The sequence below is a fragment of the Myotis nattereri genome, assembly GCF_964212035.1.
Source record: "Myotis nattereri genome assembly, chromosome: 8".
In the NCBI taxonomy this organism is placed as follows: domain Eukaryota; kingdom Metazoa; phylum Chordata; class Mammalia; order Chiroptera; family Vespertilionidae; genus Myotis; species Myotis nattereri.
Genome location: NC_138083.1, coordinates 43,042,070 through 43,069,051, shown reverse-complemented (window position 1 = coordinate 43,069,051; position 26,982 = coordinate 43,042,070). Strand labels below are relative to the sequence as shown.

Sequence of the window (26,982 nt, the reverse complement as noted above, 5' to 3'; positions counted from 1 at the left end):
AATAGGATGAAAACCACTTTGATTTAGTGGAGAGGTGAAAGCAGTATTGTTTTTCATGAATTATTAATTTATACATTGGTCAGCACTGTCAGAAATTTCTAATAGAGTTTTATTTATTTCAGTTACATATTGTAACAATGATAACAAGTGGAAGTACAATGTTGTTTTAACGAGCAAGCCAACTAATCTGTAATTATTGGCATGTATCATTTCTCCTGAATAATTAATAAGCCAGTCCCTAAAATTGTTTGCTTTTTGAATTAGATTTAATGTGGTGCTGCTGTGAATTTGCTTAGCAACCTTAAATTATGGCAAATTTCAGCCAACTCTGATTTGAGTGAAATATCCCATGTTTCAAGTTATTAAGTTTGAAATGATACTCAGCTTTACCATATGCTTGCTGTTTTGGAGGCGGGGAGAGGAAGAAACCCCTAATTCTGACCTAAATTGTTTGAAGCATTTGTTTGTCTGGTGGGAGGTTTGCATTGCTGGAGGTTCATTATTGACAATGCTCTTTCCAATGTCATCTTGCCATGGGTGTCACAACTTGGAACACTGTGAAACAATTAGATAGAAAAATCCTTTACTTCCGGAGCTAGTCAGTAGCTGACAAAAAAATTTTTATTATTATCTCACATGTCACTGAGATTTGTTTGAGCTTCGTACTGAATATGCTCCAACACCCCAAATGTATGCGAAAGACTTTGTCTCTAGAGAATGGATTTTTAAAAGCCCTTGAAAGCTCTGGTTCAATTCTTCATTCATGTAGTGGAGATGTGAGAGTGTTCCCTGTCTGTGTGCATGCCCTTTTTTATTTTATCTTTTTTAGATCTAGCTTTGAGTCCTGGTTTAAATGTTTTGCTTAGCTTCCCTTTAATGGATCTGTTGTCATTCTACATTGGGAAATCAATATCTACAAATATTTATTCTGAGGTCAAAATGGTGCAGATACAATAGTTCAAATAAGAACATTTCTCTTCCCTCTCCAAACATTTCTTTCTCTCCTCTTTTGCTTTCTATTCTCCTGCCTACTTTTACTGCCCTCTCCTTTTCCACTTAACTGTGCCTTGAATTTGTCAAATGAACGAAAGACAATGTTTTATACCAATGGAGGTGTAAAGGGGCATATTATTGCTGACCTTTTCAGATACAAAGAAAAGTTAAACAGCTTTGATTTATAATAAGCAACATATCCTCTTTCAAGTGTGAGCCCGAATTTTACATTTACTAAGATATATATATATATATATATATATATATATATATATATATTTTATTTACTATATATATAGTAAAAGTTGAAATGGGGTCAATTAGTCCATGTAAATTAGCAGGACCAAGAAGATTATCTTCACATACACTGGCTGTATAAGACAAATACTATTTGATAGCTTAACCCACACATAACATGTTAATACATAGGCAACAGATATCAATACATACTGTGCAAATATAGCATCATTCTCCCGTCTCTTTTCTAACCTAAATTTCATCCAAAGCAATTCTTACCTAGATGTTTTATTCATTGCCTAAAGGGTAAACATGACAAATTAAATTGAAATTTAATTACAATTGACAAATTCTTTAACACTAACTACCATAATATATACAATACAATTAAAACATACCAAATTAATTGTATTAGCTCTGATCTGTCCAGATCTGCGGGATGACCCTCAGGCTATTTATAAAATATCTGCCACTTACCAAAAAGAAGTTAGGCAGTTTGTGTTAATTTAAACTAATACTTCAGTGTTCACTATCCAAATATGACTGCACTGGCTGTGTTTTCTTAACTTAAGAAGAAAATAAGAAATGGACTGTGTGTTGGAATGTATACGGCCACAATGTGACTGACTTCATGGGAGCTGAGTCAGTCTTCTCTTTGCTATCAGTGGAAGAGTGAATAAATGTCACTAGAATAGCTCCTGTTTATTGGGAGATTACTGGGTACCCGGCACCGAATTCCTTCTAAAATGGAATGGCATGGGTACTGTTATTAATCTCCCTTACCTAGATGTGAAAGCCAAGAATTAGAGAGGTTAAACGCCTCATGCAAGATCACACACTGGAAAAACCAGGATTCACCCCCAGCCAGTTGAATCCAAAGCCCTTGTGCTTCACCACTGATTTGTAATTGCTGAAAACTTGAAGAAGAGCATTTAAGATGTTCAACATGTTATTTTAGGGAAGACAGACATGTGGTTTGGGGGAAAAGGACTGTTTCTAATAAGTGAAACAGCTAGAGCAATGCTTGATGTTAAATGAAAACCTTGGATTAATCTCCTCTTAAATGACTGAATGCATGTGTGTCACCCAGAACAGTGCCTGATATGTAGTAGCACTCAATACATGTGAGTTCTGGTATCAGGAGTGAAGGTAACAAATTCTGGCTTAAATGAACCAGGGTCTTATCTTAGAAAACAGAAGTCTGGAGATAGGTAGACCTGGCCTGCCAGAGGGGCTCAAGGAAACCCTTAAAGTAGGGGCTCCTCTGGCTTCCTGGGCCATCATTCTTAGCCCTTGGAATTACATTTTGAGACATAAAGGCTGAGTAGACATATCTATAGGAACCCCCGATTTGGACATCAACAAAAAGATCCTAGGGCTCCCCAGCCCTGCGGATCGCTGGTTCCCAGTTTGAAATGCCCTAACACCGGTTGGTGGAGCTCAGTGGGCTGGGGTTATGCCTTCCTTGCTCCTGTAAAGACTTGTTTCTGCAAAGAACACCTAATGAAAACCAGACACTGAACAATTGGTATTACAGCCAAAGGAATGCCTTCTTCTAACTCTGTAAAGGTTTCTTATAGCCATGAGGGCTGATGTGGTGAGTCCCCAGGTGTTAGGGCTCCCAAACTCCACCTCTAACGCTGTGTGCAGTGTGGGCTCCTGCAACAGTGGGCTCCCTGTGTCACACAGGAAGAGTGTGGACAATCTTGCCCGACCCAGGATTGGAGGAGGAGCGTACGCACCGATCCGCCTCCAGGCCCCGCCCCATTTGGCGTGGCCCCGCCCACCGATGCTCCGGGTCCAGCGGCCGCTTGGACCGCGGAGGCCGGGGGCGGGGCTCACCCTTGCCCTCGGGGCACCTCGGGCTCCGCCAATCAGCAAGCGCCCTGTTGGCCGACCGCGGCTCCCGCGCCCCGCCCCCTGCCGCGAGCCTCTGCTTTCCAGAATCCAAGATGGCGGGATCCAGGCAAAGGGGTCCTCAGGCCAGAGTTCGGCCACTCTTCTGCGCCCTGCTACTGTCGCTTAGTCACTTCGTCCGGGGTGACGGCGTGGGAGGCTACCCCGGGTCCGCCGGTGCCGCGGGCACCCCCGCCGCGCTGCCACATCGCCGTTTCGAGTACAAATACAGCTTCAAGGGGCCGCACCTGGTGCAGAGCGACGGGACCGTGCCTTTCTGGGCCCACGCGGGGAGTAAGCCGGGGCCGAGGGCGGGGGGCCGGGTCCCTCCTCGCCTGGCGCCTCCTTCGCTTCGCCTCCTTTCAGCTGCACACCTCGTGCGCGGTGAAAGGGACCCTAGGCAGCCCCTCCTGCAGGTCGGCTCTGGGCCCCTAGGTCCCTCCACCTGCCCCCCAGCTCCCCCCGTCTGTCTACCCCCCACCCCCTCCGCCGGTCTTCTCCTTGATCTCGTCGGTTCTTTCCGTTTGTTCTGAGAGGCTTTTGTTACTTACCTTCCTAAGCAGTCACTTACACTCGCTTCTGGGCATCACGTTTCACCCCGACGCCACGTCCCCCGGGGAAACGTCGGGCATCCCACCCCTGGCGGGGCCACCCTGAGACCGCATCACCAGCCCCTCCGCCTCCTTTCCCGCTTCTCCGCCCTCCCCTGCTTCTGTGGCTTTTTTGAAATCTGGTGTTAACAATGGTTAATGCTCCAGTTTGTGCCCGATGCCCCCTGACGGCTCCAGAGACGATACATTTTGGTTTGATGGTAACTTTTTACGTTTTTATGTGGGGACATTCTGGCACCCTGTTGGAACGAGCCCTTGAGGTTGCCACTCAGTGACTTAGTGTGGCCTTTGATCTCTCCTTTAAGGCTTTGTATTAGGTCATTATGTAACTGAATAGGCACACATGTCCCTTGATTTAGTAGACCAAGGGACATACTTTTTTTATATTGTTTCAGAACTCGATTCTAATAATTATTATGTCTACAGCTTTTTTTAAAAAAGTTGTTTGGAAAAATCAAAGTGACCTGCGCTCCATGTTGTTTGATTGACTGTGTTTGGCCCTGTGAGTAGATGAGAGCTGGCCTTGCTGGGCATTTGCATGTGTGAGAGAAACGAATCTGTGCTTTAGTGCTGATGTGTCACTGCTGACTAAGGAATCAGCCACAGCACTTGACATGCTGCCTGTGGCCATTTGAATTCTGTCTTTATATGTAGTTAAGTCATTTATGTAAGGTTTGTATGCATCATTTTAGGCTGTCCAATAGTTGGAACAAAATGTTACATTTCTAGAAAGTGATTATTGACTAGGAAGCACACTTCTCGGAAGGCCCCTTTTCACTGAAATCAATGTATAATTAAAAGGTATAAATTTCAATTTAACATAATGACAAGTTATTAAGTATTTGAAGTAGAGTGCAATTATTTTGTTACTCAGAAGGCATAAATTATGTGCCCATTCATCAAGGGTATGTTCCTGGGCATTGGTTATCAACGTAACGTTCTTAATACACTAAGATGATTCCAATGTACCAGACACAAGTTTTGGAGTTTTTTTGTTTTTTCTTTATGGAATGATGATGAATTTGTCAGTAGTGGTGATGAATTTGTTCACCCTTTTCACTTCTGCATCCTTCCATTGCCTGCTGGCTCTTCCCTCATGCTTATGCCACATAGTCAGCTAATTAGCAATGTTAATCAGCTACTCACAGTAGTTGCCTTACCTTTCTTTACAGAGCCTATAACCAACTAACTTCACTGCAGAAATGTCAGATAATGTATCGGGGTGAATTAAAGTTGTATGGCTAGACTGAATTTGAAATAAAGGGATTAGTATACCTAGTATTAGCCATGACACCTCTATCTGTTGACGCTGGGAATCACTGCTATAGGTATCCTCTGCTTTCATTATTACTGTGATTTTTTATAGTTTCACTGTTTTCTTTACTCCATTGATTATATTTCACCTTTTCATTTTGCTCTGAGATTTATTTAAAACAATTTTGAAAAAAAAGAAACATTTTAAATTTAGTTTAAACCTGGCTCTTTACTCATCCCCAAATTAGGACCAAATTTTTGGTGTTTCTTCGCCTTAATTCTAATGACCTTTTGTACTGTCAGTACACATCCATGGGTCCATAAGGGCAAAAAATGATAACAATTTATAACCCCTTATAAAGAGCTCTCAGGGCTCTTTCACCTTCATTCCGATTTAATCCTTAGTAAGCATGGCAGGTGTTGTCTATTTTATAAATGCAAAAACTGATGTTCAGAAAGGTTGTTTCTTGAAAAGGTTGCATAGCTAGTGTCAGACTAGAACTCTTTCTGGGATGCCTGCCTCCATCCCTTAAATGTTTGAAAGTGATGGTGACAAACAGTGGCTGGTGTTACTAAAGAATCTCAACTTGTCAGTGTTTTCTACACTGACAAAGAGATGGTACAGTTATTTCCCAGCATGGATGTCAGAACTGGTTAATATCTGAGAGAGTGTGCTAGAATTGTTAAAAATGATTTAGTCCAGTAATAGGAAGAGCTACATTTTTTGAGATATACCTCTGAGGTTGTTGGGAAACTTGCCTATGATAAACAGCTAGTAAGTGGTGGAGCTAGGACTTGAACCTAGCTTGGAAATGGGAACCACCATTTTGGGGACCTCTTCTCTCCGAGAATTGCTGATGCTGAAGCATTATTTACTGACTTGAAATTCAGTTGACCCCCTCCCTAGGAGAATGTATATATGCACAAAATTTTGCATATAGCTTTTGGGGGTTTTATGGAAGTGGTTGAGCCCAACCCCTTCATTTTACAGGTGAACATATGGTGAGCCCAAGAGGGTAAGAGAATTATTTGCTCAAAGTCATTTAGCTGAAATGAGACTAGGAATAAGTCTCTTCATTCCTAGTGGTATGTTCTTTTCACGCTGTTTGAGCTTTCTAACATTTGTAAACTGATAGAATACATCGCAGTTTTTAAAAGAATTTGAAAATAATATAAGAATCAAATTTTTGGTTTGACTTTAGCCAAAATTTCTTCCCTCCTGCCCCTTGCATTTTTAGTGTATGGTTACAACTTTAATTTTTTTTTCCAGAGATAGTTCACTACTCAAAAGATAAGAAGAGCTGTGTTAGAAAGCCCTAAAATTTTAAAGTTAAAACTGTCAACATGAAATTTTTTCCTAACAAAATTATTGTACAGCTTACTAAGTTAAAATTAGATCTCTATAAGTATATGTAACAGTTTGGTGATGACTCATTGAGTTTTACCTAATTATAACTTAAAGTTTTTCTTCCCTGATTTTTGTTCTAGATGCCATTCCAAGTTCAGATCAAATTCGAATAGCACCATCCTTAAAAAGCCAAAGAGGATCAGTGTGGACAAAGACAAAAGCAGCCTTTGAGAACTGGGAAATCGAGGTTACATTTCGAGTGACTGGAAGAGGTCGAATTGGAGCTGATGGCCTGGTATGATCATTTCTTTAACTTAGAAAATGTATATAAATGCATATACCACCAACCTCTAAATGTTCCCTATTATATATTTACAGGCAGTTTGGTATACAGAAAATCAAGGCTTGGAGGGTCCTGTATTTGGATCAGCTGATATGTGGAATGGTGTTGGAATATTCTTCGATTCTTTTGACAATGATGGAAAGGTATATTTGTTGTCAGGACTGTTAACCCACTTTATTATATCTGCTCATAGTTAAGCTGTGAGAAATACAACTTATTTAATACTTTTGTAGGCTTAATAGTAGAGAACTGCTCAAAGTATGATGATTAGTCTTTATGTACCTGGGAATTTATACATTTAAAGCTATGTGTTCCTGATTTGTCATGCTTCAACTTGAGATCGTAATGGAGCCCTAACTGATAATTTTGCAATGCCCCCCTCCCTAACACCCTGTATGTCACAGTCATTTAGATGTAGGCAATGAAACCATTAGTGTTTAGAGTCAACTAAACATTGTTTAAAATGTTTTTCATTGATTTCAGGGAGAGGGAGACAGAGATAGAAACACCAGTGACCATAGAGAATCATCAGTTGGCTGCCTCCTTCACACCCCCTAATGGAGACCGAACCCGAAACCCAGGCATGTGCCCTGACTGGGAATTGAACCATGACCTCTGGTTCATGGGTCAGTGCTCAACCACTGAGCCACACCATCTGTGCTATAGTTTGTTTTTTATGAAAATACCCATGTTCATTACTACTACTAGCTCATAAGTTTATATCTCTTCCTGTATTTTTTTCTCTTCCTGTATTAATCACTCTTTTTGATCAACCAATTTCTCTGATCTCTCCTAAAACAGTTAAGAACAAAATATACTTACGAATTGGGAACATTAACTTGTGTTTGAGCAGCCTTAAAATTGATTATCTTCATTTCAGCTGGTTGTTTCTATACTGGAGTCATTATTAGCAATTTAAGAGAGAACTTTAATAAATCCTTGAATGCTGAAGCCATGTTAGTCCTCCTGTTTTAGCTTCCACAAATCCCACACTTGTCCCATATCCACGGTGTGTCCTCAAATACATGTTGGGTTGATTATTCAAAGAGAAAACACGTCATCAGTCTTTATTGGGGTGTTAAGTGACACTTTTTGAATGATTGTAAGAGTTTACTAATTTTTTTCTAAATTATGTAGAAATCTCTTCTATTATTTTAAAAACTTCAGTTCTAGAATATTAGAGATGTAAGAAACCTTATAACACATCCAGAATGATCTTGAATTCTTTGGCTAAGGGCTTTAAAACATATTCTCTTTTATTTTTAGAAAAATAATCCTGCTATAGTAATTGTAGGCAACAATGGACAAATCCATTATGACCATCAAAAGTAAGTATGTGTTTTTTACATTATTCCTGATTTCAGCTTCTTTTTGGAAACCTAATAAAATATATTATTTCAAATATGAACATTTTCCAGATGAAATAAGATTGTTCTTTTTCTTGAGATTTATTTTATAACTTGGTGGAAAGGTCTTATTTTAATTTGGTTCTTTGTTGTTGTTATTAAACCTCATCCCAGGATATTTTTTCCATTTTTAGAGAGAGTGGAAGGAAGGGAGAGAGAGAGAGAGAAGCAGTCATTGATTTGTTGTTCCACTTATTCATGCATTCATTGGTTGGTCTTGTATGTGCTCTAACCAGGGATCAAACCCCCAACCTTGATGTATCAGGATGATGTAGGCCAGTGGTGGGGAACCTTTTTGCTGGCAAGGGCCTTTTGGATATTTGTAACATCATTCGAGGGCCATACAAAATTAGCAACTTAAAAATTAGCCTGCTGTATTATTGGTCAAACATTTACTTAATTCACCCCTAATGCCTTGGCAAGGCCAGACCAAATGATTTTGTGGGCCGAATGTCCCCCTCCTCTGCTGTAAGCCTACTAGAGCTATTTGGCCAGGGCTATATGATACTTTTAAAAGTTAATGAAATGTTCTTGGCTCTCAGTGATGCCATTTATCGTGTTTATTTGTTTTTATTAAAAGAGATGTTTGATCTTTCGAAAATAAGGTTTGGAACCTTGACTAACCTGACGACTAAGAAATTTATGCCACCTTCTTCCACCTTAGAATTGGTATATTTTAAGATTCTTGGGGAGTACATTCTTCTAAGTATTTAGTGTATTTGTAATGTGTGGGAATTAGGTACCTACATTTTTTAATTCTACATGTTTGTTGTGGGAGGAATTACCTTCTAGACAGTCAATAAAACTTGAAGAAAATTTATTCATCCACATTCCAGTTTACTGTTTCCTACCTTAGTGATTTTTTTTAGTCTGGTAGATACCTGTGGAACTATTTATAATTTTTAAATATATATTTTTATTGATTTCAGAGAGGAAGGGAGAGGGAGAGAGAGATAGAAACATCAATGATGAGAGAGAATCATTCACTGCCTCCTGTACGCCCCCAATGGAGATAGATCAAACTCAGAACTCAGGCATGTGCCCTCACCGGAATCGAATCCTGATCTCCAGGGTCATAGGTTGACGCTCAACCATTGAGCCACACTGGTAGGGTCTGTGGAGATATTTAAATAAAGGTACCAGACCTTCTTGTGATTCTGATTCTGCACTAGGGTGAAGAACTTCACCCCAATCTCACATCGAAGAGTAGTGTCTCTTTGCCCTCACTATCAGCACATGCTAATAGTGGCTCCTCATGTTACCCAAAGACTTTATCTTAACTTGATACTATTTTAATCTTTCTAGATATGAATCATTTTAAATATGAGTTTTTAAATATTGAAAAGCTTATGTTTCTTTTTGTTTTCCTTTCCCTCATATTATAGTGATGGTGCTAATCAAGCTTTAGCAAGTTGCCAGAGGGATTTTCGTAATAAACCCTATCCTGTCCGGGCAAAGATTATATATTACCAGAAAACATTGACAGTAAGTACCATGTGTTTAGTGATAATCAAATGAACAGTATTCTTTTTTTTCTCTTTTTTTATTATTAGTTAAGGTATTACAAATGTGTCCTCATTCTCCCCATTAACCCCTAACCTCCCCCTCCCCCCCCCGCCCCGCACACTCATGCTCCCATCCCCCTGTTGTCCATGTCCAAATGAACAGTATTCTTATATGACTTTTAATTTTCAATCTTTGATATAAATTAAATGCATTTAAATTTGAGTATTGTTCGTGTTTCTCATTAATATGAGAAAACAGAAGTGGTTTCAAAGCTTGATGTAAGTGGTCATGTGTTGCAAAACCTGGCCTCTAGGTTTTTATTTAGTCAGTAAATATTTAAGCATCCTATTATGTGCCACACATTATATGCATATCCAAGCCATCAGGATACAAATATAAGTAAGGCAAAGATCATTTTCTCCAAAGAGCTTGTAGTCTAATGCAGGAGACACTTGTGTACTATACTGTGCATTACTATGCTGTGTGGTGAATGCTACAACACAGATATCCCTTAAAGCAGCGGTCGCCAACAGGTGGTCCGAGGACCACTTGTGGTCCGTGAGGTCCGAAAGGTTGGCGACCGCTGATTTAAGGAAACCTTTGGATCAGCGGTCACCAACTGGTGGTCCACGGACCATTGGTGATCCGTGAGGTCTGAAAGGTTGGTGACCGCTGCCTTAATGGATCAAGAGTGTAGCTTATACAAGTTCTTCAGGTCTTGTGTTGTTTATATCATAAGGAGCAGTTTAAAGCAAGCCTGCCTTGTTGACATGCTTGGTTTAAAGAGTTTTAAGAAGGAAAGTGAAATAATTAGATTTGCAATTTAGGAAGAAGACTTAGGCAGCAGTGTTCTTATTGTGGTATTTGTGAAAGGAGCAAAAGATACAATCATTTAGACTCACTGACTTTTAATGGGCCATGCCCTGTACTTGATACTTTACATGCAGTTTCTCATTCTTTCTAACAGCCCTATGGGATGGGCATCGCCAGTTACATGGGGAAGTTGAATATGGGAGGTTTTAAGAAATTTGGACAGTGTCATACCAGATAAGTAGCAGAACTGATTTGAACCCAGCAGCCTCTTAACTGTAAGACTGTGCTTGTGGTCTGAATTAAGAAGAGTGATTAGGAGGTAGAGACTATAGCACTTAGTACTAGTTTGCTTGGGGTGGAAGGGTGAATGCAGTTGTGGAGTCCGAGATAGTTCCTGAATTTGTACAAAAGTAGTACCATTAACTAGCCAAGAGTGGCCATTTGTTTCTGTTTAAGGGGGAGTAGGAAGGCCTAATTTTGCAAAGTTCTGTCAGTGGTGGTAAAGATTAGGTCACCCAGGGAAAATGTTACAATATTCTGTCCAAATCTTTTGGCAAGATGCTTGTCAATATGAAAGGTCAAGTTCTATATAATGCTGCCCTAACTGGTTTGGCTCAGTGGATAGCTCATCGGCCTGCGGACTGAAGGGTCCCGGGTTCGATTCCAGTAGGGGGCGTGCAGGAGGCAACCGATCAGTGATTCCCGTCATTGATGTTTCTATCTCTCTGCCTCTCCCTTCCTCTCTGAAATCAATAAAATATATATATATTTTATAAAGTTCTATATAATGCTTCCACTCTTAACCTCAGTGACCCTTATTTGGATGGGGTTGGTGATGGCGTTGCTGGAGCCCAAGGGTTTTGAGAAGGCTGACTACTGCTTGATTGGGGTCATGAGAAGAGTACTCATGTGTCAGGTTGATTCCTGTGCTTAGAATCCTAGGATTCTTTTAAGACATCTCATGTAATTACTTCAAAAACTGTCTTTTTAGTGTTTTCATTTTCCACCATTTTTGTCAGTATGACTTCTGTCACTTCTGTTTTTCTGCTAACCAAATGATAGTCCAGTTACCTTCCTAATTTAATGAAGAGCTCACTATTTGCTAATAAGGTAATCTATTTCATTTTCAACTAGCTATGGTAAAAGTTGTAAATTCAACCTATTCTTTTTAGCTCTCTCCCTGGGGTTTCAGAACAAGTCTGATCTCCCTTTTGTGTGAATCATTCAAAGAAATCGTGGTTCCCTACGAATTCTTGAAAAAAGGTGAACCATATTCTATTTTAGAAAGATTTTCATGGGAAATTACCACATTTGTCTCTAAGCCTTTGGCACATAGTAGGGCAAAAGTGAAATAATTACCAAAAATAAGTGAGGTTTTTTTAGTAGACAGGGATTACCCTTTATAATAGTGAGAGAAAGCTGATAGCTTTTTGACTGTTGGTTATTAGACCAAATATAAAGATCAACTAATATTAGACATAAATTGACTACTTGAAATCCCTTTTACAATGTCTGTTGTAAAAGCTGTAGCTACTGTATGTCTCTCTAGGTAATGATCAATAATGGCTTCACACCAGATAAAAATGATTATGAATTTTGTGCCAAAGTGGAAAATATGATTATCCCTGCACAAGGACATTTTGGAATATCTGCTGCAACTGGAGGTCTTGCAGGTAAATCTTGCCATCTTTAACATTAAAAGTTTGTGAATTGAGTTTTGTTGGGAATAGTATATTTTAGAGATGTGTAGACTTGTTTACTTTTAACCTTTAAGACTAGGTGTAAGCTTCCCATAGCCAACAGGGCCAGTCTTTTGGTCTCTTGGGACTGCTTATTCTGTACTTAGATTCTGCAGGAATATAGTTGGCTGGGGCTACATACACTGATGTTAGAGCATCGGTGCGGGTACCGTTTCATAGTGAAGGAGACATTTAAAGTTGAAGCTATAAAGGTTAGTTTCCAAATGTTTTAGGATACTGCCAGGTGTCACTACACATTTACATGAATTTGGTATCCTGAGGAAATATTATTGAGGACTAAATGTTAAACAAGATATATTTACTTTTTTTTCCATGTGTGATCATTAATGAACTTATCATTTGACATTAATACCATCTGGTTTATATGGTACATTATACAATATTTTTATTATTTTCAAATATATAAATTTTTCCTTACAGCAACACAGGGAGGGAGAGAAAGACGATAGATTTTTACCTGATTTTAGATGAGTTTGCCAAATCTTGAATTAAAGGACTTTCTAAAGATCACATGGCCAGTAACAGTCAGATCCAGGCAGGACTTGGTTTGGATTCTGACTCCTCTGAGTCCAGGGCTCTATTTCATTGCATGACTGCTCCTAAAGTTACCTAACCTACATTGTACTATTACAGTTTTCTCTTTAATCTGGCTGCATATCTAGATCTCCATAATAGTGGCAGAAAGCTTCAAAATTGCTGCACAGTTGGAATTCATTGTTCTTGCTTTGTGGTTGTGACTAGCCAGGATTGGCATTTTAGTTCAATCTTAGGAGGTTTGATCTGCTAGCTCCCTGTTTTCAGCTTAAAATTAATTATATTTTTATATAAAATAAAATAGTTAATATCTGTTGTGTGAGGGAAACAATTATGCATGCTGTTTTAGAGGAATCATATTATCTAAATTGTGATGCTTTGAGAGTAAAAGGAGATGCTCTTAGTAATGTCAGGACAACATGGATAAATCAGGATACTCCCCATAAACCAGGAAGCAGTGTCAGGTTTATAACCAGAAAGTAAAGCACGAAGTGGTAAGTGCTATAAGACAGGTAGGCAGAGACAGACAGGTACAGGAAATATGTGTAGAACAGGATTTTGTCTTACTTGGCCGGGACATATAGTCCATGAAGGTTTATGGGAAAATATGGTAGGATGTTGGTGCCAGGGTTAGGAGTTTGGGCTTGATTTGACCCTACATTTGTTTGTTCATTCCCCTATCAGACATCTATTAAACATCTGTTTTATTTTAAACACTGCTAAATGTTCTAGTTTAGGATTGAAGAGAGTGAATTTCACTTATTTCTAATGTAAATCTTTCTGATGAATTTTTGTCTAAGCTCACAGCACCATTGCATTTACCAAATTAGAGCTAATTTTTATTTCCCTTACTGATTATTTTTTAAAGCAATAAACTATCTACAGATTTACAAGCATAAAAATAACCTATTATGGAACTTTTTCCAATTTTTTTTTAATTTATAGATGACCATGATGTCCTTTCTTTTCTGACTTTCCAATTGACTGAGCCTGGGAAAGAGCCAGTAAGTATAAACAGGTTTTCAAAAAATTTATTTTCAGGTTAAACCTAGATAGCCAGATTAAAGAGAAAATTGTAATCTGAAAACTTGGGGAGACTGACTTAGGTTTGCCTCTTGTTTCTGCCAATTACTACCATCTCACCTTCTGCGAGTTACTTTGCGTTTCTTCACTGGTAAACTGAGGTGTTTGTATTGGCTATCTCGGGACATCTGTAAGCACTAAATAAAGCAATGTACTTCTGGCAAGCTCTCGATGAATGGGATTGGCTTAGTATTTTTGGTTGGAATTATTAGTAGAACATTTTCATGTTAACCTTTCAACTAGTGGTGGAGTAGTTACAATGAGAAAAGGACATATATTGAGGTTTATTGTTTTCTTAATTTTTTTTTAATGATTTGTTCTTTAAACTCCAAAAAAGCCTACACCAGATAAAGAAATTTCAGAAAAAGAAAAAGAAAAATATCAGGAGGAATTTGAGCACTTTCAACAAGAACTGGATAAAAAAAAAGAAGAATTTCAGAAGGGCCACCCTGACCTTCAAGGGCAACCTGGTGAGTTGGAGTGAAGCTGTCCTCAGGACTGCAGCATTGGTGGTGGCCCGTGTGTGTCCCGAACACTTTCATTCATCTCATCCTCTCTTATCTGTCACCTACCAAGTCATTTCTGGAAATAATCTATGAGCAAATCTTCAGTCTTTAAAGGGGTTGGGGATTGATGCTTTTACCAGTCACTGGTGTAGTGTAGTGGGCGGAAAGGACTCCAGCGGTGCCATCGATAAGCAGTGACCCAGTGCAGTGAGGATAGAGGCATTGTTCTTACTGCTGTGTCCCCTAAACCTAAAAAGCAACCATGCTGACCAAGTAGTTGAAACTCAATAAATATTTGTTGAAGGAAATTGGCTAAAGTTAATTTCTTGCCTTTTAGTGGCACCCAATTACCTTATTTATACAGAGGTAATACTTGAAAACTGAACTATTGGGAGAGTAGTGTGAAATGATTATCTAGCTCTCCTCTCCTTACTATGCAACAGAATTCTGGACTTTAAAGGTTGAAAATTTTAAAATACTTGTCTAAGCCACTGTAATTAAGAACCTAAGTATGCTATATAACAAAAATAAGACATAGCAAGGCCAAATAGAGTGGCTTTATTTTATTTGCTAACTTTTGCTATCTGAATTTTTCCCCTTCAGCACAATTGAACTGTTTGTAGTATGTGATTCTTAAGTGACCAACAGTACGATTCACACTTAAATTAAAAATAAGATATAAATTTTACTCTTTTCTCGGATTTGTTTTAAGTATCACGTGTTTAGTGAGCATATCTTGAAGCTTATTTTAACGTGTGGATGAAATTATTTTCAGTATGGTCAGCTGTAAAAGGAAAATCAGGTCTTCTTTCCTCCATTTCTTAATCTTTCACGCTAATAAAATGCACAAATTTTAAGAGTATAGTTTGGTGAATTTTGACAAGATGTGAATACCCATTTCACCATCACCAGATCAGTACACAGAATATCACCCAGAAAGTTCATGTCTCTTTCAAGTCAAACCCCCTCCATAGAGGTAACCACTATTCTGATTTTATTAACATAAATTAGTTCTGCCCATTCTTATAAATAGAATCTCACAGTACATTTGAAAGAGAAAATGATTTTTAGGTGAAAAAAGTCAGACTGAATTTACAATAAATGTTCAACCACCAGACATGACAAAAACAAACAGTAATTTAATCATGATGGAAATTATCTGCGTATTCACTATTGGGGAGCTTATACCATTATACCATCATGTTGGTGATGTTCTAATTTTAATATATATTGATACTTGGTCACTTACCGTATCTTGAAAACTACGTGTGCATAAGTGATTCTTAAGTGATTAGTAACAAATTACTAATTTTAATTTGTAATTTCCATTTTAGCAGATGAAATATTTGAGAGTGTAGGAGATCGTGAGCTGAGACAAGTCTTTGAAGGACAGAATCGTATTCATCTTGAAATCAAGCAGTTGAACCGACAATTAGATATGATTCTTGATGAACAGAGAAAATACGTCTCTTCCTTGACGGAGGAGATCTCTAAAAGAGGAGCAGGAATCCCAGGACATCATGGACAGGTGAGCTTTGAAATACGCAGATATGCCCTAGCTAGTTGGCCTGATGGAGAAGAGGTAGAAAAGAAAGGCTACTGTGCTCTATGTTCCTATAGAATGTGGATTATTGAGCTGGCGGCTCATTTTGTTTTTCCTCCAGATCTCTCAGCAAGAACTGGATACCATTGTGAACACTCAGCATGAGATTCTGCGACACGTAAATGAAATGAAGTAAGTATACAACAGTAATGTCTTAGTGTTAGGTGCTATTTTTATCCTAAATTTGTGACTATTCTAAATATTCAGGCACATTATTGTTTAAGGTTCCTGCATGAGGGTAAGAATCACATTCTAGATTCATTTTATAAGTACTAAAGTTAATGTAAAATACAGGAACTTTTGACATTTAGAAACTACAAACACATCTAAATTTTTTAATTGTTCTAAGCTAGATAAGGAAAAAATGCTATAGCATCTTTAAAAAATTAGGTTTGTCCTAGTTACTTGACACAAGACAGACATAGTCATACATAAAAAAAATATGGGTAGTACACTGAGTGGCCAGATTATTATGACCACCGCATCAGTACTTCATTGACACTTCCAAAAATACTGAATATTGAAAACTTCCTAAGCAAATACTCTCAAGGTTTTATTATTATTATTTGCATAACTAATTCACTTCATTGTACTGATGGGGTAGTCATAATAATCTGGCCAGTCATAATAATCTGGCCACTCAGTGTATATAACAACCTTTTGGAAAATACTAGGGCAGTAAGCATGTATACCATTGTAGGACTGAAGTATGAGCATACCTGATGCAAGAACTTACACTGGAATGAAAGAATTTTGAAGGAAATATGCTATGTGTGACTACCTCTTTTTTATTCCATCTTGTATCCTAAGAGAGACTGGACAAAGAGTTGGAGCAGATAAGAGATACTGTGTCCTTATTACAATGAATGATAAGTTTCTAAAAAGGATCCACTTATACAAATAATTAAAAGCTTTCAATTTCAGGAGTAGAGAAACAGCCAAAATGTCATGTTTCATAAGCTAATACTTTAGAGCACTGCCCCAACCAGTACAACCCTTGACAGACAAGAATGTCAAGATGAGTTCTTTAGGATTAGAAAATTAAACAGGATTAGGTTGAATAGAAGGTGAAACTATCAAATACCTAGATATTAAAGACAACCCAACTTTAACAGCAAATTTGTATTTCTTTCAGTTGTACTGTTTAGCATTTAAAAAAATCTTCAAGTTGTAAATGCAAGATTAAAATATATATGATGCTGAATGAATAGTTAAATACTTATAGAAATAGACTGATTCGTGTAAAATTTTTTTAAATCTTTATTTTTTAGCTAATTTTAGACTTCAGAAGTTTCAAAAATAGTACAGTTTCCATATATCCCCCACCCATCTTCCCCTGATGTTAACATCTTAAATAAACGTAGTACAATGATCTGAACCAAGAAACTAACATTGGTACAGTACTATTAACTAATGATGATATTCAGATTTCACCAGTTTTTCACTAATGCCTTTTTCTGTTCCAGGATCTCAAATGGCATTTAGTTATTTTTGTTTAGACTTCTGCAGTCTGAAATAATTCATTTTTGTCTTTCATGACCATACAAATTCCAAGAGCATTGATCAGTTATTTGGTTTATTGTTCTTCAATTTGGGTTTATTGGTATTTACTCATGATTGGATAGAGGTTCTGCATTTTTTTACAAGAATACAACAGTGTACATGTTCATGATATCCGAACGTCTTATCACTGGTAATGTTGGCTGTGATCACTTGCTTATGATGGTTTCTTCCCAGTTTCTCTTCATTAAAGTTACTACCTTTCCCTTGGTGGTTAATAAATATTGTAGGAAAGATACTTTGAGACCATAAATATCCTGTTTCACTTTAAACTTTTGCTCATTGATTTTAGTGTCATTGATGTCTTGCCTGAAACAAGTATGTGGTATTTACCAAATGCTGATTTTTCTATTTCCATCATTTCTTCTGCATTTATTTATTGGAATTCTGTATGGACTAGCTATTCCTCCTCCCCCATTTATTTATTTATTCAATTATTTATATCAGTATGGACTCATGAATATTTATTCTAAGGGTTATAATCCAACACCATCATTATTTATTTTGTTATTCAAATTGTCCCAGCTCTGGTCATTAGAAGCCTCTCCATGTTGTCTTTTGTGTTCTTTCAACAAGCCCCCATCATTTTTTATGCATCTCTTTACTTTCTGACACCACACTCTGTTTCAGGCACATCTTGTATTTTCTCTGCTCCAGCTCTAGAATTGACCACTTCTCCATTGAGACCTGGTTCCTTTTATTGGAGAAAGGTATTTTTAGAAACCAAGATCTAGGCACTAGGTGTGCTCATTACTACTGGGATGCCATTGATGCTAGGCCGTCTCAGGGAGTAGGTGAACATATACTAATCCACACATATACACATTTCTCTATTTTTGTATCCATCAATCAACATTTATATTAAAAAACCATGGGATTATGTGAATACTTAGGATTCTAGTTGGACTGGACTGGACTAGAATGAATAGTACAGGGTTGATTTTAGCCTTTCTCCTTTTCCTATTTGAACATTCTTTCTCCAACAGGGAGAAATTTGATTCTTAGTATCTATAATATATTTACTTAATTGATTTAATTTTAGTGTGCACATAAGTGGTTTCAAATTAACACAGATCTATGTGAGAAACACATTTACTGATGGATTTATATGAAGTTTCTTTTGCCTCTAGCCTTATAATATCTAGTGTAATTCTCTTCTTCCCCACTCTCTTCAGTATGTTTATGATATCCTATATAATAAAGAGCCAATATGCAAATCGTCCGAACAGCGAATGACCAGTTGCTATGACACGCACTGACCACGAGAGGGCAGACGCTCAATGCAGGAGCTGCTCCCTGGTGGTCAGTGCACTCCCATAGGGGGAGCTGAGCTCAAGGCTGGCGAGTGCAGTTGTGGTGGCAGTCGGACATCCCCATGGCAGTCAGACATCCCCCAAGGGTTCCTGGACTGCGAGAGGGAGCAGGCCAGGCTGAGGGACCCCCTCCTTCCCTCCGCCCCCGAAATTCATGCACTGGGCCTCTAGTTTGTTTATAATACAGATAGGCTTTTTGTTAGTGGTTGTATTGCTCCTACATCTGGTTGATTTTAATTGTTTATATTTTGGGTATATGAATGGTAAATGAATACTATGGTTCTAAAAGCCAAAAAGATATATATTCATTGACTTATCATTCCCTCTTCATCACTGCTACCCCTTCCCCATTCTTCCCTTCTTTTCAGCCCTTTCACACCCACCCTTGTTGGTGACCCATCCAATTAATTTCTTGTTTGCTCTTCCTGTACTTCTTCTGCACACGTGTGTTTTCTTAGGTTTTCTTTCTTATGTGGATGGTAGCACACTCTAGATATTCTTTTAGTGCTTTGCTTACCTTACTGAACAGTAATGCTAAGAACATCTTAAAATTCAGTTAGTGCTTAGTAAATCCTAGCCATCTGTTCGTATTGTCCATGAAAGCACTTACTTATGGTAGTTAACGGTCCTTGTAAACTTCCACTTAGTGAGACCAAATGTCATGTATACAATAAGTTAGTGTAAAAACTGAACTCAAATTTCTGAATTTGTCCTGTAGAGCTTTTTGTTCAGAATTAAGTTTTAGAAAAAAAAAGAGATAGAAAATATCTGCCTTTTATGTTCAATGTGTTTGTGTCTTTATGGATTTTCATTTTTTTAGGGAATCAAAGAATTATAGTTTTAGCAGAAACATGGAGTTCAATCCCCTTCAGCATACAAAAAGAGAAGACAAAAAGGCCCTGAATGATAAAAGATCACAATATGAAAATAGAGTCTGAATTAATTCTCATTATCTCTTCATTTTTAAATGCTATTTCTACCATATAAAGCCTTATGGAAATTTTCAACGGTATTATCCACTTTCAACAGTTATTAATAACCTGATGTTGTCAGCCCAAGCCATTCATGATAAAATGCCTTATCAACTAGTCTAAGTTTTAGTAGCTGGTGATGGCCCTCACCTGAATCCATCATTTCATCAGAGGTTGAGGAAGGGTGACATTCCCATTCTAAAATTTCCTGTCCATTTAAAAAGAAGAATTTCCCCCATCACTTGTTATCCTAAGCTAGTTCCGGAAAGGCGGAATAAATACTTGATTCTTTCTCCTTACCATTTTTTCAGGATAATGAGTCAGTTCCCTGGCAATCTCCAAAGTTAAGTGATGAGGTAGTGAGGGTTGATGATTTTTTTTTTCAACTCATGGATTTTAACATATTTTGCTGTTTTGAGACACTAGCCTTTGTAACTAATGTTCAAATTGTCCTATCTTTGGCCACTAGTGCCCCCTTGAAGTTAGCTTCCGTGTCCTTTCAGCACAGCCCCAGTGGTCTTTGGTAGCTTCCTTCCTTTCCAGTGTAAGTCTTTTCAGGTTTCTCTTGTACATTTCTGGGAAGAGAAATGGCAAACGGCATTTTTCTTTGGAGCCCTGGCAATGTTGTTTATAGGCAGCCAAGTGCTTATTGCTACTGGATTGTCATTGCTGCTAGGCCTTTTCAGTGGACAGAGTTACAAATGTTTTTTGAGCTTTGCCATTTGTATGTGGTAGCTTGTGTCCTTTGTTAATTGGTTATGTATTTTAAATGTTGAATTGAAGGTATTAAGTGCTCTTTTTGGTGAGTAGACAGCATTTAGCATTTCATGTTTACCTCATTTATTGTGTACCTATTGCATTCTAGCTACTGTGCTAAACTTTTCACAACATGTTCACATATTCTGGATTGCTCTTAATTATCCTCTTCTGTACCTTCACCCTATCCCTGTAATATAATACTTAAGCTGCTTAGCAATCTTTCTTCACTCTTGATCATCACATCTCATTCAAGATACTCACCACTCTCCTCAAGCCCTATGACCCAGCCCACCACTGAAGCTGTCAGTGGTCGTCTTGATCTTGCATCTGAATAGTGGAATCACATTTTACATGGAGATTACATGCTGAAGTCAGTGTGTGTAAGGTGAAATGTTGTATAAAGTCAGAATTACCCTTCAAAAAGATGACACATTGAAGACTACCACACCATTGTTCAATATGCTAATCAACCAATTTTTCCTTCATATTTGAAACTGATGCCTCTTCAGTTGCATTCTAGTTGAGGCAGTAGATTTGTATATCGGGGCTATCTGATAGAATTGCAAGGGGAAATAGACATCTGACTTAGGGGTCCCAGGACCATCCCTAGGTTCTATGATTTGCTAGAAGTACACAGAACTCAGAAAAGCTGCTATACTCACAGTTCTGTTTTATAAAAACAAAAGGATAGAATAAAATCAAAGGAAAAAGGTAAGTAGGGTGAAGTTGGAGAAACGAGATACAAGCTTTCAGTTATCCCCGTCCCCAGTGGAGTCCCATGCACAGTGCTTGTTCCCCTCAGGAGTGACCTGTGACATGTTCAGTGAGGAAGCTCGCCCGAGCCTTGGGGTCTGGAATTTGTATTAGATGTCACTTAGGCATGAAGCACCCATGTGGCTGACCTTAACTACTCAATCTGCAGTCCCCCTAGAGGTCAAACTCATATAGCACCTAAGGCTCCAGGCAAATCACATCCTTAGCATAAACTCTGTGGTGGGGTCCAAGGCCCCAGGTAGACAAAAACACTCTTATCATGAAGGATATTCCAGGGGCTTAGAGGTTACCTCCCAGGGGCTGGTCAAGGGCCAGTCCTGAAAACCTTTGGAGTGTGCAGGGTTAATTCTTTACTGCCCAACATTAAACATCTAGGAAGATTTGAATTCATTATGTTATATAATACCCATTTATAATACTGGTTTTAACACAAATTATTTAGTGTTATTCTCTATGTGATTTGATGACCTTTAGTAAAAGATAAAGGCATAATGTTAAGTTACAGTTTTATAAATTATTTTCCAATGTTGAAAATAATTCTGTTTTCTAAAATATTTATGTTCTCTTTCTGTTTTTCTATTATCTGAAATATTGAACTTGGAAGTGTATCTAATCATTTGAAAATCTGTGATGGAAAAAAGTCACCTTTCCAGTGATTCCATTATCTAAAGGGATTTTCTATTCCAGGAATTCCATGAGTGACACCGTCAGGCTAGTCAGCAACATCCAGCATCCTGGGTCTGCAGGGGGCGTTTATGAGGCCACCCAGCACTTCAATGACATCAAAGAGCACCTTCACGTAGTGAAGCGGGACATAGAGTCCCTAGTGCTGCGGAACGCGGTGAGCTCTCTTCTTTCTAGCTTCATAATGACCAGCCTTCTTTAGGAAAGGAAGAACACATGTTCTGTTACATTCTACTGAAGCTATTTTAACTTTTTAGTTAATATTCTTTTATAATACAGGGGTGGGCAAAAGTAGTTTTACTATTGTGAGTACTCAAAACAGTTTATTCTTGTATTGTTATTTATTTATTTATTGTATTCATTATTATTATTATTATTATTATTATTAACCTACCCGCCCCCATATTAGGTAGAATTTTTCCATATGTCTGTAAGTTCTACATCATGCTTCCATTGTGTATTGAATAGAATTTTTTAAAATTGATTGCTATTCCAATTAGTGAAACTATCATAATCTCGGACTTTTTTTTAGATTCTTTTCTGTAAGTTCTCTTTTTAAAAAGTTCTTGTTTTCAGTAATGATATCTCTCAACAACTTTGAAAAGATAAATGTCTCTCTTGACAAACTCTTATGTTAGACAGACAGACTGTGCCAGGTAACCCAGATTTCTCTTTCGAGTGTTAAGGAAGTACAGATCTAAAGCTGATAGCAGTTTTCTCTAAACAAGATTCTTCTTTTTTTCAGCTACTTTTCCTGTCTTGTTTCATTTTTAAACCTTTTTTGTTTGCTTTTGTTTTTGTTTATTAGGTACTTTTTATAGTGTAAGCCCCCTACATTTTTGGAGATTGGCAATAAACATTAAAAATAGCTAACATTTTTTTGAAATGTAAGATGCATAAGAGACAATGTTGAAGACAGATCCCTAGTACTTTTTTTTTCTTTCTTAATTATTGGCTTTAAAAGCCCTTATAAAATTCACAAATGCTGGTAGCATTTGCCTCTTCCCCTTCAGTTTTCCAAATGTGGCTTAGTAGTTTTCTTATTGATCGCTACCTCTCATCCTAAGCATTATTAACTATTTCCTTAATTTTGTTTGAGATTATTTTCCCCCCACTTGAGCCTTTGTTGAAAGGACCAAGTTGACGCTGTGGGTATTATATATATGTACTGAAGAACTTGTCCCATACGTGTAAGCATATTGAAAACAAATAATCTTAGAAGCCATTCTGTCTACATACCTTGAGGGAATCTTTGTCTCTGATATTCAAGTATCTCCTTATAATAGAAGGAATACTCATGGAAATAGGAAAAGAAACATTCTTCCTTTTTTATTTTATTAATTTTACAGGGGGTGGGGAGGGGAGAGAAACATGGATCTATCTTTCCACTGATTTATGCACTCATTGGTTGCTTTTTGTGTATGCCCCTGACTGGGAATCAACCCTGCAACCTTGGCATATTGGGTCAGTGCTCTGAACAACTGAGCTACCTGGCCAGGATGGGAAAAAACATTTTTCAAAATACTAACTAGTAATGTCACATGCTTGAGAACTGCAAAAAGCCATTAGATTTGTCAGCAATTCATTGGAAGAGTAGCCATGTGATTGTCTGAACCAGAGCACTTTGAGAGTGGTGCTGAATGCTCTCAAGTGTTCCAGTTCAGACAATTACATGGTTACCCTGTTGAAGGTGATGCTATTAAGAATTCCTCCAGTACAGCAAGCGACAGCTGGGAATGCCTGGTCTATGACCTTCAAGGACACTAAAATTATTGTCACATGATGAACATGGGAGATGGCAGTGAGTTAGTGACTGGACCGTGAAAGGTGGAGGCCATCCAGTGTCAACTACTCTTTCAGAAAGTTTGGTGGTGAAAGTTAAGGGATGGGCCATATTTATAGGATGAATAATTGAAAATACTTGAGTTTACACAGTAGACCATGAGTTTTATAAAGATTTCACATTTCTTTTTCTAAAATACTAACTTGACTAATTATAATAGAGAGTTCTTTGCCTTATAGCCATCAAATGAAAGACCAAAATGCCCAGAACTGCCACCATTTCCATCATGTCTATCTACGGTTCACTTCGTTATATTCGTAGTGGTACAATCGGTGCTATTCATTGGTTATATCATGTATAGGTAAGTCTCTAAAATTGGACCCAACATTTTTGTGTTTAATTTGAAATAATGAAGTTTTTCATGTTCATATACTAGAACTTTCAATACCTTTAAATTAGGTTTATACAAAACAAATATTTCTAGTCTATTTCAGTTCACCTGGGAATGCATGTACAGAATGTATACTTAATGTATTTTATACATCAAAAGATATTGTATATTTTAATTTTAAGCAGTCCTATTTCTTTCCAAAGTAAAGTGTATAGAAATTTTTTGTTTTTTCTTTCTCTTTCCTTAGGACTCAGCAAGAAGCAGCTGCCAAAAAATTCTTTTGACCACCATTTTCATATGTGTACATCATGTATGTATGTACAAAATGTCTTTTTGAGGGACTGTATTTAAATTGCTTCATAGGCTAAATTATTAAATTTTGTATAAAATAACTTTAAACACTGATTTGCAGTAAGAATGAACCGCAAAGACAGCCACGTGTAAATTTGTGCATAGTACATAAAATCTATTTAAATTTCTCTGAATTTCTGTCCAGTAGAATATAGCTGAACAGAATATTGATAAATAAGAGGAAAAGTAATAGAAAATGGGACAACCCCCAGATATGAAAGATACCCCCAAGTCTCAGATGTTGGAGGTTTCTTTATTTAATATAAACACACTTCCCACCTGCCCCCCCACCCCCCAAAATATGAGATCTAAGAGCTCCTCATCATGATTATTTTGTAACAGTCTTTTTTAAATGTCAGAATTTTCTCCTCTAAGACCCAGTCCCCACAATCCTGTAATCTAATACTACTCCCTCTGAAATCAAAGAATATGTTGTCTGAGAGCATTAAGATCTGGATAATAGTCTGCATAATGATTATTGAAATATTTTTCCCTCTGATTATCAATTATATATTTCACCTTTAAAGGAAATTTTTTGGGGAAATTAAGAGCTGCTCTTTGCCTTAAAAAAAAAAATTAGGTTAATGCATTCCTCTGATAATAGTTTTTATGGGTATTTTGCCTGGTAATGTGTTCATTTCATCATCACTCATATGCTTGAATGTCTTCATTCTAACAGTGTCAGTTCAGTATCATGAAAACGTTTGCATTTGTATTTGTGATTTGAGGAACTTCTCCCCTTCTATGCAGCTTGTAAATTCAGCTCAGGTTGCATGTTCGGAGGATATTTTAGTTCACAAAACCCACGTGACGTCCTAGTTTACATTACTTCATACAGCCTGGTGTTGCCGACTCTGCATGCTTGTGTAAGTCAAGGAGGCTGGGTAGGAGCAGTGTTAAGATTTTTGAAGGCAAAATTTGAGAAATAGAGTTAATACTTCTGATTCCCTTCTTTTAGTGCCAGAACTGAGGATATTGTGAAGTACTTGTTAGTAAGCCCGACCTTGAAATGTCAGAATGGAAGGAGTTGATGTAGACTTTGTACAGAATCCTGGGCATTATTGAAACAGTCTGTCAATGACATTTTAAAATGCACTTAAAAAGAAAAAGACTAAAACAAAATAAAATGCACTTCATTTTGTTTTCACAGCTGATGTAGACTTATTTTTGCTGGCTTCCAAATACCTTTATCTCTTTTAGCTAAAGTGGTTATCTTTCATTTGTTGTAGAATCCAAAATAATATTGTTTTGTAAAGTAGTGCTATTTAATTCTTCCCAGCCTTCATAAGTTTATTCTGAAATGTCATTTACAGATTGAGCTGACTGCTTAAAATCTAGACAGAGACTCTGAAGAACTCTACATGTTAGCAGTACCTAACTTGAGCTACATATGCAAACAGTCCTAACATTGCTTTTTATGTTAGCATTTCTCCTAGAACACTGAACGAGAATATTCTAATGATTACTGACTCAGTTCAGTCATTTCAACGTAGAAAATGCTTCCATAGTGCTTTTCCTGGTACTGTTAACATTTTGAATTCATGTTTGAAAGACATCATCACAGAATTTACTCTTATTAAAAAAAATTAATACTTTCAGAAGAGTATTTAAGTTTGTAGACTATGTACTGGGAAATCCTCTTGAGATAAAAGGCTTCCAAATATTCAGTATTACAAATCCGTGGTCACACGTGCCTGGACTTAGTGAGGAATACCAATCTATGCAGTGTATATTTTCAGCCTGAAATTCCAGAGGAGTCATTCTGACCATCCTAATAGAAACAAAGACAGCTGTTATGAAAGATCACGAGCATGACTCTTTTCTACTTAGTAATTTAATTTGCTCAAAATTACTTGGCAAACAGTTTGTACAGGTGTTGATCATATTAATTGAAATTTGTTTTATTTTCCTCAAAACAATTGACTTGAGCTCATTTCTGAAGAAAAATGTATTTGCTCTGTGGAAAAATCAGTCACTGCCAGGATTCTTTCATTTCTGTACTGTTTTTGTATAATTGAATTTGTTAACTTGTCTCACACCAGCAAGTATTTTACAGGTGCCTTGGATTAAAACAAAATTGATTTTTAAATTATACTGTAAATCATGCTTACGATGCCACTTTAAAAAAGAAATGCAATTGCATAATGGTTGACACCCTTACTTAATGTGCCTATTTGTGTTCTAATTGTTTAGATGTTTTATGCAGCTGAAAACTTTCCTGTGAAACCACAAACAATAAACCGTTTTTTTTGTTACATACTAAAGGGATATCAGTGTTTCTCACAGTGTTGTCCATGGACCTTCAGGTCCTGGAGTGCTTGTTAAGTATGCAGATCCCAGGGCTTCATCCAAACCCAAACTCAGGGGTTGGCTTCAGAATCTGTTTTCAACAGGTGCCTCAGGTGATCCTGAGCACACTAACTTTGAGAACCACTAAGAAGGGGAGTGGAGGAAAATGAGTATTGTTTTGTTGGCTTAAAGCTGAGCTGAGCACATAATGTAA

The 26,982-nt window shown here is 37.5% G+C and overlaps 1 protein-coding gene across 2 annotated transcripts; it reads left to right on the top strand.

Annotated features, from left to right (window-relative positions):
- The first annotated feature begins 3,032 nt into the window (after positions 1-3,032).
- LMAN1 (lectin, mannose binding 1) lies at positions 3,033-26,740 on the top strand. 2 transcript variants are annotated; one of them, XM_081097761.1, is made up of 13 exons: positions 3,033-3,420; positions 6,480-6,634; positions 6,718-6,825; positions 7,949-8,010; positions 9,474-9,573; positions 11,957-12,080; positions 13,647-13,705; positions 14,122-14,254; positions 15,625-15,818; positions 15,955-16,025; positions 21,958-22,111; positions 23,977-24,098; positions 24,376-25,577. In XM_081097761.1, exons 1-13 carry the CDS (start codon positions 3,183-3,185, stop codon positions 24,410-24,412), a joined length of 1,557 nt encoding a protein of 518 aa, XP_080953887.1. In that variant the 5' UTR covers positions 3,033-3,182; the 3' UTR covers positions 24,413-25,577. The 2 variants fall into 2 exon arrangements, with proteins under 2 accessions (XP_080953887.1, XP_080953888.1); XM_081097762.1 differs by lacking the exon at positions 23,977-24,098 and having other exon boundaries at positions 24,376-26,740.
- The last annotated feature ends 242 nt before the right edge of the window (positions 26,741-26,982 follow it).

Excerpts from the sequence above, each read along its gene's own strand:
- LMAN1 (XM_081097761.1), top strand. The coding sequence starts at position 3,183 with ATGGCGGGATCCAGGCAAAGGGGTCCTCAGGCCAGAGTTCGGCCACTC. Across the intron at positions 6,826-7,948 it reads CTTTTGACAATGATGGAAAG|AAAAATAATCCTGCTATAGT; the intron begins GTATATTTGTTG and ends TTTTATTTTTAG. Across the intron at positions 16,026-21,957 it reads CGACACGTAAATGAAATGAA|GAATTCCATGAGTGACACCG; the intron begins GTAAGTATACAA and ends TTTCTATTCCAG.